Raw genomic sequence first — 12,964 nt, forward strand, 5'->3', positions numbered from 1 at the left:
AATGATCACTGCTATTAAAATTACTCTTTTCACCCAGCTGCATTAATTACCATAGAGAATTTGCAGTATATTTTTAAGAAAACCTGATTTTAATATTTGGGGAGTTATTTGATCATAAAAACCTAAATTTAAGGCCTAGGCCATTTGACAGGCTCTTTTCAAACAGAAATTTCATTATTACGGGTTAAGTGAAGATCATCTAAACTAGCATTATCATGTCAGGTAGAATTCCATAATGCAAAAACGACCAAGTGAAAAGTAAAAGATATGATTGGTTTCAAGCCAACAATTTGTCATCTTACAGCTGCTAAACTGACTACCAAGTTTTGATGTTGAATGGTCTAGGCAATTTATGTCTTTAGGAAAGCTGAGTATGGGATGGGTTGTTTGTTAGAAACATTTTTCTTAAAAAAAAATATAGTTACTCATGTATTTTTATTTTGTCCCCATATTATGTTTGGTATTTGTTTTCTTTTTCTTTTTTTTTCCCTGATGTGCTTTGCTTTTGTGGAAAATTGTCTTGTTTGATAGGTAGAAACATGGTGGTGATCCTCTATGTAAAATAAAGTTAATTCTTAAGGACCAGAAATATTTTACTCACTTTGGAATTGCAAGATTTTTGAATTTTCATGAAAGCATACTTTGTTTTGATGACTATTAGCAGTTTGCTTATTAATTAAAATTTTATAGCATTTCATGGGGAAAATTAAGCTAAAAGTTTAATTTTCTTGATTTAGGGTGCACTTTAATAATTCAAGAGGCCTCCAAGTTCAAGGACCAAACCTTTATATTTTGGAATTTTGAGAATCATGGAAGTACTCTTCTTAACATGTGTTTTAGTCTAAACTGGATTAAAACAGAAGGATCCTCAGAGGACTTAAGGTGTCCTTATTGTGAAGTAGCAAACTTATGGGACAGGTGACTTATGTATTCACCTTGACTAGCTCAACCAGTGATGGGCATCAGCTAATGAATTATTAGAGACATGTTGGGATTGGGTCAAGCTCCCATTCAGCTGGAGTGGATTGGCAATTTCCAGTGTAGGTAGTTGTTGATGGCATTTGACCTACCTCCTTACCGTATACGTTTGGCTTTTTTTTTTTTTCTCCCATCCTCTTTTTTCCTTGTTTCGCTCTCCTTTATTATCCTTACCATAGGCCTGCCAGTGACACTCAAACTTACCCCTTTAAGAGGGAAGTAAAGAAATTGCTGGCTCCTGCCTTAGAACATAGCTAACTGATCCCAGAAAGATTTCTGTATAATGAAGTAATTGGGCAGTTTTTCTGAGTGCTATTTTCCCCATAGTCTTAAACTGGCAATCTCAAGGGCATTGAAATTGTTAAGAAATTCGTGTATTGAAGAGAGTAAGAAGTATGTGTATTTTAGGTAAGTTACAGGGGGGTGAGATTTACTGGTTTGGAAATTTGAGAGCAGAAAGGGAAGAACCGTTCAATGTGTTCATGAATGGGAGTGTGAGAGTTATTTATATAAGGGAATGGTTTGGAGGTAAAGTGGGAGAAATTTTTATTGGGAGGTAGAAAAAGATACTAAGGTGGAGTCTTAAATGAGCGTTGTTTGCTAAGGACAATGAAGTTGATCTTCACTAATGAAGTTTCAATAAAGCCGGAGAAAATGGGTCCCTTGTTGGTTATGAGAAAGCTGTTGGTCGGTAGCTAGATATGATGATGATGATGCATTATACAGTCTGCTTTCAGGTGTTGGATATTTGCTTTTCTGGACAAATTAAGTAGCACAATTGTGGAATGACAGCTTTTCTGGTCAAAGCATGTTGGTACTGGGGACTTACTATTTTGAGGGAAAGAAGATAAGAAAATTTCAAACTTTTCCACTTACCATTTTTAAACTATCAGAAATATTTATTATACAGATTATTTTTCTGGGCTCATGTTTCAGTGTAGTTTAGCTTTACTTTTCAAAATGGTCCTTAGATCAAATCATTTGATTTTACAGTTCACAAAGATCCATATCATACCTTGATTTTATAGAACCTTGAGCCTTTGGTCCACATTAATTTCTTACAAGAGAGTAAACCAGGTAAAAACAGTAAACTGCAATTTTAGGTATCTTTTTCATTTCTTTTACATTTGCAGTCCCGTCATTTACGACTGTGGATCTTATGAGACCCTCAATAATACTATATTTCTGAAATTAGACAACATACCTCCCAAAACTCAAATTTCTGTTTGTATTCCCACTTTCTCTGTTATTTTAAAATTGTAGAATTCCCAAGTGTTCAGTGGTGGCAGATAATATAATTTAGTATATCTTGGAAGTTCCTATGTTCTTTGTAGGGTGAACTGATAGTGTCTAGATTTCTGTTCCCAGTATCCCAGGAACATTTTTAATTATTTAAGATAAAGAATTGCTATAATATTTTGTTTTTTAAATTACATAATTCAAGTGTATTTGGACTCCTTTTTAGTTTAATATGGACTTATTCTCAGTGATTCTGACAGATTATTTCATTTTACCCAAATCTGTATACATTAGTGACAAAATTTCTTAGATAGCTAAAAAAGAGGTTCTGATTTTGTATCTGGAAAGTAACTTTTTTTTTTTTTACAAATGTCAAGTTCATTAACAAAATTATTTTTATTATAATTTATTTTTTAGAGTTAACAGTATGCTTTTCCCATCCTATCCATTTTAAATTATAATACAATTACATTCTGTAACTTGTTTAAGTCTGTGCAGAGCCTTCTTAAATAGCCCCTCCCTTAGGAATTGTTTTTTTAAAAAGTGAATTCCCAAACCTAGTCAAGAACCAGTGATTTAAATAACTGCCTTTGAAAGGATTCCTTGAGTCTAGTCAATGGAGATAAATGATAGCCCATTTCCATGCTGCATACAGTTGTTAGGGTTTATAAAGTTATCAATATGTAAAAGTGCAAAAGCAGGAAAGATATAAAGTTGCCTATAAAATTTCTAGTTTTCATTATTTGCACTATTTATCTTTGCACTTGATTTTTTGAAAGACTAGTCACTTTCACTTTTGTTTCTAGTCTTTTCTAATTTCTTACAGAATTGTTTTCAATATCCCACCCAAAGCAAAACTTATATGCAATTAAATATGCTTTATAAGTCCGAGAAAATATTTCTTAGTGTTAGCTATGTAGAACAAAAATTTTTTTTGATAAAAATTTTTAATATGGGCCTTTATTTGCCAATATAATCCTTTGTAAATGTGAGCTTTATTAAACTATTTAAATAGACAAAGTGAAAGCTTAGGATAGAAAAAATATATATATATATGTATATGAAACGATGTCTTTGAGATCCAGCTTCCAGCCTGAGATGGCCTGGTTTTGGAGTGTTGATTTATTTTCACTGAAGTCAATGAGATCTGAGTCTAGCTGGGTATTGGCTTAAAAAGCTGGAAGTGAAGTGGGTGGCAAGTGGCAGCTCCCTCTTTTATGTAGTTTTCCATAATGCTCAAAGAGTTTCATCATGGTCTATATGATATAACTGGGTATTGAAATAATTACATTAAATGAATATTCCTTTTTGGAATTCAAGGTTCACTCACTTTTTGAGGGGGGGAGGGTGGCAAGGGATAAGAGACTTTATTTTAACTAGAAGAATTCTTATAACCTCAAGATGTGCTCTAGGAAGAATAGGAGAACAAAATGTGTACCTGTGAACATATTTTTTGTCTTAGTGAGATTGTGCAACACAGTGTTCAAAATTGCAAAAAAAAAAAAAAAAAGGTTGATAGTTTTGTCAATAGAACAGAAATGTGTTTTGGCTAAAATTAATTTTTGTAAGTTATTTAATTATTTCATTTTATATTCCCTTCCCGTATCCTTTTGGGCGCTTCATACTTCTAACAAGTGAGAGGCCTCTCTTTAGATCTGGTTTATTTTTGGAATGCCTGAGTGTGTTTCTCTATTGGGGGGGGGGTCGCCACAGGGTGTTGTTTTAATTCTTGACATGCTCTTCTCAGCATGTTTTGGTAGTCATCCTGGATCTCATGTTTGCAAATTCTGTTGATAATTAAGTGATGTATTGACCTCTCTGACATTGTGTGAATGTTTGTGGCTGGCCTTTATTGTAGAACCTTGTGGTTTTGCTTTCAATTGGGATAGAAAGTTAAACTTCCATTGTTCAAATTTTAGGTTTATCTAGTGGAATTGTGCCCGATAGTTGTCTAACTATGGACCAGTTTTGGGGAATGTAGGTTGACAAATGTGTATTTGACTCTAGATAATCCTTTACTCAAAATAGTAAATTAAAGGCTATAGTATTAGAGTTCTCTTAAGTTTTAAGTTGTCAGATCTTTAAATGTGGATGATGATCAGCATTGTGTTTATGAATTTCCTTAGGGAAAAGAGAAAAATTCAGTCTCCAAACCTTTTCTTAGAGACTAAACTTACCATATATGGAAAATGAAAATATTTTAAAAAGTGGCTTTGATTATTTTTTAATGGAGTTTAATCAGCTTAATTAATTATTTTTCCTAGGTTGAAGCACTTATTTCCCAAATTTGAATAAAGGGAAAAGATCAGCAATTTGGCCCCTTTTTTTTGAGGCCATTTTTAGTTTTCTGCCCCCATTTCCCAACCCTAGTATAAGATGAATTACGGGTATCCCTCTAAGTCCCTGTAACCCCTTTTTGAGATCACAGAAACCTTTGATAATCTGATGAAAGTGATGGACCCTCTCCCCAGAAAAAAAAAAATGCACATACACAGATAATTTTACATACAACCTCAGGGGCATCACACATCTAAAACCCAAGTTAAGGATCTCTGCTCTAAGTAAACTCTATAGAGAAAATTTTCATGCAATTAATTGATAAAATTAAGAACTAACTATTGGCTTAAAACATTTCAGATTGGAATTATTGTTAGATGGTGGCCCCTACTAGCAAAATGTGACATTGCAACCAGCTTTGTTAGACATCCAGACAGAAAGAAAAAAGCAATGTTCTGAGAGCTATTTATAAGGAGTCAGGGCATCTCTAGATGTGGGAGCCATTCCTGGTTCAAGGCAGGGGTCAGGGTGCCTGACAGCTTCTAGCAGGGTAGAGTTTGATAAACCACAATGCTCAGGATGCCAAGGGGTTAGCCATTATCTTAACCCCTTCCTCACCAAAAGATTTTAGTTTTGTCTATTAGGAAAAAAGATGTCACTGGGAAAAAAAAAAAAAAAAAAAGATTTGCCTTACAACTTTGCTGGAACACATCAGTTTGGTGACGTATGGGACACCAGTATTATTTGTGAGAAGGTACATAAAACCAAAGTAAATTATTCTCTATGTAGAACATTATTTACTAGTATCATTTGTTTGGATGTATTAGCTTTGACAATTTTTACCAGTAAATATTGGTTTTATTTAAAACTGGGAATCCAATTTATAAATAGGATAGTTGTTGTATCTGTCCTTTCCCCTATGTAAAGAATAGTTTAAAGATTTATGCATACTTTTTACTTTTCTCTCTTGATGCCATGGAGTGGGGTGGGGGGGGGGGGGGTGGGGGGAGATCTTTGAGTCAATAACTGACAAAATGTCTTCTCCAAATTTAAAAATTGAGAAACAGCACTTTAAGTCCTAACTCTACACCATTTTAGTGCATGTATTAGTTTTCATAATGATTTTTGGTGCATGCCTTTGGGCTTCTTCAAAAGTGTACAATAGGAAAGTATATTTCCTTTCTTAGAAAGGAGATTTTTTTCTACTTTGCAACTTGTGATTACAAAAATCTTCCTCTGTGGGAAGATTAACCATGTATTGAACTACTGAAAAGTATATATTTTTAGATATACAGAAGGAATCTACATGGAGCAGCATTCAGACCTATATAGAAGTCATAGCATTCTGTATAGGACCAAAAAGGAAATAACATTAAACACTTAAACAGACTTTGTTGGGTAGAAATACCTTTAGATCTTGCATTGACTTCCAAAAAGAAAATACCACAGAAGTTTGCTGAAAACTTTTGTTGTTTGAATTTTCTCTGTCAGTGTATTTAGCCCAAATACAACAGCTTTGGGTTAACACATACATAAGAATCAAAAAAACAAAGCTAACTAAATAGATCAGTCTGGTTTGTCAATCCAGCTTGACTGAAATAAGTAAACTAATCACTTGGAACATGAAAAACTGTCCAACTCCTCTAAGGTTTTGACAAAATAACCTTGGCTGATGTGGGAAGATTCCCACTTTGATTTCTGACCTGACAGTGAAGATTCATGCTTGACATGATTTCAAACCTGACAGTGTCTGTTTAAGGAGCTATGGTACAGTTTGCTAATTCAATCCCAGATACCTGTTGATTACCTGTGAGATCTAGAGTCCAAAGTAGCCAGCAGCCATATCCCTGAGTGCTCTGTGCCCATCAGATCTCTTAAAGTAAGCAGGGTTGGGACAGGTAACAGCTCAGATGAGTGACCTCAGGTGCCATGGACAGCCCCAGATTCAAGAATTGTATCTGTTTTCTTGGGAGTCATCACTGAACTAATGTCCCACATGGTGTTACTGTAGATGCTCTCTCTTAGAGGAGGCCCAGAGCACACATCCTAATCGCTTGTGGTACTCAGAGAGGGGGTGCTAACTCTGAGGCCCTGGCCAAATTCCAGTTTAGGGATGTGGGTCTTCTTCTTGCCATTCTAATTGGAAATGTGCATCGCTTCCCATTTTCCCTGTTGACCTCAGTGCAAACTGCATTAGTCTGTTTCTTTGCCCTGGTCCCAAGTAAGATCCTGGTGTGTATTATATGGGCCATGTTTATGCCTTATCTTAATGCACAAGAGTTGAGGAATGAGTGAGCTCCATATCAAAGTGCCCTGTAGTTAGAGGGGAACTCTTGTGATGCTTTGGAGGTGAAATGGGCCCTTTGGCATAAGTTGGGGAATATGCACTGGCCGGAGGCTTCCAGCCATGAGGTGTGAATTGAAACCTATTTCCCTCTTTTCTTATAGCACGTTGAGAAAATCTGTTGGGTTTTCAGCAGTCAGGGAAGGCCGGAGTTCTGCAGCTTTAATCTGGGTAACTGAGGCTGGTTGGGGCAAGACTTCGGTTAATTAACTGGGTTCTCAGATGCCACAGACTCCGTGAAAAGTCACCATTATTTTCAATGGTTGTGATAGAATTTCCCCCCAGTAGCCATTATTTTAAGATTATATTGCAGAGTTGCTTTATTTGAGCTTTTCATGTATACACAATCCCAAACTGGAAGAAATAATTTAAAAAAAAAAAAAAAGGAATCCTGCTGTGAAAGGTATATATTACTCTAGATTTTTCTTACTGTAAATATTGTAAGATTGTAATACTGTCGATATTTTATTAACCAACAAATGTTAATCTATGTGAATTCAGACTTATTTTAAATGTGCTTCTTATTTACTGTGTGTGGTCCCTGTTGCTGACAGTATTAAGTTATATTCTGATGTAAGATTAACTTTATTAAAGAATGTAAACATTCATGTTTCCTTATGGGAAAACAAATAAAGTATAAAGAAGACAATTCTTTTCATTAAAATATACTGTGTATTTACACTTGCTAGACCCAGCACCACTTATAAATTTAGTACACTGTTCAGAATTTTAGTTAACACGGCTGACATGGTTGTGCTCTGTTTGAAAGTCTAAGAGTAGGTATTGTTGGAATATAAAGTTTGTATTTGTCTGCTGTGAATCATAATCTTGAAATTTCTAATCAAGTTTGTAAAATTTTTATAGTAAAACATTTTAATGACAATTTAAAAATTTACTTCTCTAAAGAATGGTCAAAACAGTATCCTTTCAAAAATAGAATTGTTCTTTAATATCTTTCCAAACTGACTTTGGTTAAATGGACCAGATGTATATTAGTTAAAATTTAGGACAAAGTTGTGATATTCTTTGAGTTTACAAGTTAATCCTTATTGGAAATGTGCCAATTATACAGTAGAATATCATTAATTTGCACTGTTTGGGGACCCCATTAAGAATGCTGAATTTTGCCAACTAAGAAGTAAGCAAATGCAATTTAAAAAGTAAATTTGAGCATTCTGTATTAAATATGTGCAGTTATTATCACATGAAGAAGCGCAGTGTGTCGGGCTGTAATATAACCATACTTGCTGTCATGTTCTCCCATCTCAGTGCTGGGAACTCACCATGTGGAAACCAAGCAAATGTGTTGTGCATCAGCCGGCTTGAGTTTGTTCAATATCAAAGCTGAAACTAGCGAGGTCTGCTGTACTGCTTATTGAAGTATTGTGATTCTTTTAGGCATTGATTCTTACAAAATATATACTGTAACAGTATACTTTGTACAGATTTAAATTTTATTTGAAAAAAATGAAATAAAGTAGGCAAAAAAATAAAGATGTTTATTTTTCATGTGACTATATAAACAGATCAGTCTTTTGTTTCAGTGTCTTTGGGGGATCTGGTTGCTCTTGCATTTTTGGGGGGGGTTTTGGGGGTTTTTTTGTTTTTTGATCGATGGAAACCATCTTTAGGACTCAGGAACAGGTATACTTGTCTGATCATTAATTGGCTGCAAGCTTTAAGTGTGCTCTCTCGCACTGGAAAACTCTATTTTCTATTTTATTTTAAAACACATTTATTGGGGCACCTGGGTGGCTTAGTCGTTAAGCGTCTGCCTTCGGCTTAGGTCCTGATCTCAGGGTCCTGGGATCGAACCCCGGGTCAGGCTCCCTGCTCAGTCTGCTTCTCCCATTCCCTCTCCCTCTGCCCCTGCTCCTGTGCTCTCTCTCTCTCACTCTCTCAAATAAATAAAATCTTAAAAAAAAAAAAGATAGGCAAGTCATTCACATAAAATCTTTAGAAATAAATAAATGTGTTTTAAAGACATTTGTTTACTTTTTTAAAAGATTTTATTTATTTATTTGACAAAGAGAAACAGTGAGAGAGGGAACACAAGTAGGGGGAGTGGGAGAGGGAGAGGCAGGCTCCCCACCTAGCAGGACCCTGGGATCATGACCTGAGCCAAAAGCAGACACTTAACCGACTAAGCCACCCAGGTGCCCCTGAGTCAGTTTTTTAAAATTCTCTGATGGTATGATGGTTAACCTAGCCCATCACAATTGAGGAAAAAGAAAAAGTTTTCCCATAAATCATGCCCCTTTCCCATGGAAGGGTTTTTTGTTTTCTTTCGTTTTAAAATTGAAGTTGGTTTAAGGTAGTGGAAGACTTACCAAAGAGTGCATGACAAAACATGAAGAGAATCTTCTGCAGAAAATAGAGGTTGTGCTTAAAGATCCTTTCAGAACTGCTTTTCTAGTGAGTGGAGTGGTAGACAGAGAATGAAGTTACCAATGAAAATGTGGCTCAAGTGTGATCCTTCAGAATAGTTTTAATGGGGTCTTCGTACAGAAGATTAGATTATTAGACCAAAAAAATCCCAGTTTTGTCCTCTAATTCAAAAACCAGTGGAGGCCTTATGTGCATGACATTTTCCCCAACCTTTAGAAGTAGAGCTGGAAGTTTTATTTCTGCTTTCTCCTCATTTTATCTTTGCTGATGCTTGCATTTACCTTCAGGCTGGATAGAAGGAGGCTTGGAACAAGTAGTTGCAGGGACAAGGTTCCTGCAAAAGTCACACCATAGAAAATTTTTCAGTGTATTTAGATGTATGTGACTGTGGTTATATTCTAAAAACTGATATATGGCCATAAAAATATCTCAAGATCATAGTATTACAGTTCCAGGCTTTCCTGGGTGAATCCTGAGAAGGTTTTGCTATTGTTGTTACTGGTTTTTTCTTGCTGAAGTGGCCCTCTTTTGTAGAGAACAGCAGACTAGCTGTTGGACTAGCTTCTACATCTGACAGCCGCCACTCCAATAAAAATAATGCAGAAACTTTGCTTATGAAAACTTAAAGCTGAGGGTCTCACTGTTTGGAGGAGGTAGGTGGGGTGCAAAGAAAGCTTTCCCTACATTCTGCAGAACCTCTGATTTGGGAGGCACAAACAGAACAGGTGGGTACCTCCTGAAAAGGAAACCAGATTCCCTTCTGGGCTCAAGGTGGAATCAGTCTAACCCTTGGATCCCTTTTGAAGAGTTGGGCTCTCTAGTTATAGGAGCTTGAGGTAGAAATTCTAGCCACGATTTGTGGTAAGTATAAAGGAAGGAAAAGTCAGAAGCCCCTTCCTCACTATCTGTGACCTTATTCTTTTAAAGACTCCTGATGGGACTGTGATAAAATATGCCCTGTAGTCATTTTGAAGTGCAAGTACTGAAGTTTTGCAGGGCTCCAGGGGATACAGACTTGGGGTAGGTCTGAACTACAGGACAAGGCTTATAGTGCCACGGGAGGGAGACCCTCAAGAAAGGGGCCCAGCATGTTCAACAGAACTATTTGTCATTTTTATTTAGCTCTTTGTTTTCTAAAGTGATGTAATTGGCAAACTCTTCCCACCCTCACCTCTAATAGATGTTAACTTTTATTTAACCACGTGGTATGTCATTTACTTTGGCTCTTTTGCATGATTTTTAGAAATCTCTTTGTTCCTAGTTCCAGTCTTTCTAAGCAGACAGGACTTTTTGATTGAGAGTACAGGGTTTGGAAGAGGTTCATTCAGGATCAGAGGAAAGAAGAGTTCTCTTTTTCGGTGTTTGACTGCTAGCTAACCTCAGGGCTGGCACACATCACCACCGCTTTCACTTCACCATCCCCCGCTCTTCTGGAACTTGAGGGGGAGGAGCCACTATTTTTTCCCCTTAAAATGGGGATTCTACCCTCATATTGCAGATCTCCAGAGTGTTTTCAGTAAGGTTGTCCCAGTTCTCCTCAACAATGATTTTTATTTATTTTGATTTTTTCCAATTGGGCCATTTGACACTTAGGTTGGCAGTGAGGAAACGTCACAAAACAGAGTCAGTGAATGTTGCAATGTTTAAAGAGCAGGATATCCCCACTTTACAGCCCACGGGGTTAACCGCTTAACCCCCCCCCCCACACCCATCCTAAGGATCCTGACTCTCCTCGCATACCCAGCTCACACCTTAGAACTTCCCCCAAGGAGCAGGAGTTTCCTTGTCATCCTCCTGGGAAGACTGGCAGCAGGTCTAACCTACCTCCAGTTTTTCTGTCTCTGGTAGCGACACTAAGGGTGGGTCTGTACCGCTACCATCGTAAATTTTTCCAAGCCCACTACTTTTTTTTTTTTTTAACTAACATTGCATGCTTAAAATATGCAAGATACCAAGCTACGTATTTTATCTAGATTATTTTATTTAATTCTTACTACAACCCTATGAGATAGGCACTTTTATTTACCCCCATTTTACAGAAGAGGGAAACTGAGGCACAGAGAGATTAAGTAACATGCCCAGGGCCACACAGTCAGAATTCAAGTCACAAGTCCTGGCAGGCTGGTGCCAGAGCACGCCCTTGGTCTCAGTCACTCTAGCGTATTGTCTTCCCTATAAGGTTCTGCCTCCTCTTCTAACTTACAGAGTCCCCCTGACTTTGATGTTGCCTTACCTCAGGATGTACTTAGCTGGATGGCAAAGCTTATGTTCCCTGTATAGCTCAAAAGCCACACTTCCTGTTCTGAAGGTTGATTCCTGAATGAATCCACATTTTCATTTCCCCTCCTGTTTCATGGGGGAGTGACTTACTCAGAGCAGAGCTGAGGGAAGCTGGCAATAGCCTTTCCAGGCCTCTCTCTCCACTGCTCTTTTTGAAAGTAAGCACAGCCCTCAATACTCTTCCTGCCTCTTCCCATCCTCACCACAATGACTTGATCAAAGAGCTCTGTGAATGAAGCCCCTGAATTCTGTCTAGTGGAGTTGTTGATTTCTTTCTGTTTCCCGAATTATAGCCCCCAGCAGACACCCTGTCCTGCTTCCCATCTGGCTTCAGATAGAGGCTCAAAAAGGATCAGGAGGCAGCCTTTAGGAGAGGATCCGGGTTTGCCCAGATTCCCAAAACCTCACTATTCACCAGTAATTGACCCAGTAATTGGATCAGCCGGGGCTAGTCCTGTAGTTTCTAGCTCAGAGTTATGCTTGGGCTTTTATGTTTCTGAAGGCACTTTCCTGCATCCTCTAAAATGCTTCCTGACCTCCAAGGGGAGGTCCAGAGTCTGTCACTCTCCAGGGGCCTCTTCCAAAAATAAAATCTGAAATTCCTGGGGACTTGGGGTGGTTTAGATGGCTGTGGCATCTGTTAGAACTCTTGTCTGAAAAGAGAAGTTCACAATTTAAACTGGAACCCCTCATGTGTTTTGTATCCTCTATACCAGTGGTTCTTCAAGTGTGGGCCCTGGACCAAGAGCATGAGCATTCCCTTAGAAATTGTCAGAAATGCAAATTCCTGGGCCTAACTCCGGAACGAACCAAATCAGAACCTTAGCTTTGCTCTTCAGGGGCCCAGCGACCCTGTTGTAACGAGCCCACCAGGTGACCGTGAGGCACATTGAAGCGGGAGAACCACTGCTCTCTAAAGTGAGGTTCTCTACGTCTTTTCGAGTCTTAGGTTTGAGAATCCGGTGAAGGCTTGTGGCCCTCTCACCTGCTTCACTGACCCCCCTGAGGGCCAAGTTAAGAATCCCTTTTCTGCCCCTTAGAGCTTGTCCATCCCTCTCTGGCTTCCACTGTTGTGACACCACCTCCAGAAGGGGTGGCCACATCTCCCCTATTTGTTTTTCCTTTTTTTTTTTCTTTTTTTTTAAAGTAGCTCCATGCCTAGCATGGAGCCCTCGCCTTCCTCACTCATGACCCTGAGATCAAGACCTGAGCCGAGATCAAGAGTCGGACGCTTGACTGACTGAGCCACCCGGGTGCCCCTCTCCCCTATTTGTTCTTTCATCTGTGTACTGTTGGTTGTCGTCCAGAGCACACCAGAATGCACAGGGAAAAGGGCACGCTCCATGGATGTGCTGCAACTGTAACCCATGGCCTCTAGACAGAAACCAAATGCTCAGGCATGGGGCACCAGGCCAGGAGCCTGGGGCCAAATAGAAAAGTGATTCTTTCTCCTAGAGC

At 38.2% G+C, this 12,964-nt stretch overlaps 1 protein-coding gene across 1 annotated transcript; it reads left to right on the forward strand.

Moving 5' to 3' along the window:
• The first annotated feature begins 6,576 nt into the window (after nt 1–6,576).
• On the forward strand, nt 6,577–8,346 carry LOC110591014 (IgA inducing protein). Its single transcript, XM_021701907.2, has one exon. The coding sequence runs from the start codon at nt 8,025–8,027 to the stop codon at nt 8,184–8,186; it is 162 nt and encodes a 53-aa protein (XP_021557582.1). The 5' UTR covers nt 6,577–8,024; the 3' UTR covers nt 8,187–8,346.
• Nucleotides 8,347–12,964: the final 4,618 nt, after the last annotated feature.

This window comes from Neomonachus schauinslandi, chromosome 7, assembly GCF_002201575.2.
Source record: "Neomonachus schauinslandi chromosome 7, ASM220157v2, whole genome shotgun sequence".
Lineage (NCBI taxonomy): Eukaryota > Metazoa > Chordata > Mammalia > Carnivora > Phocidae > Neomonachus > Neomonachus schauinslandi.

Bases quoted from the DNA above. Each gene is read 5' to 3' on its own strand.
- LOC110591014 (XM_021701907.2), top strand. From the start codon at position 8,025: ATGTGCAGTTATTATCACATGAAGAAGCGCAGTGTGTCGGGCTGTAAT.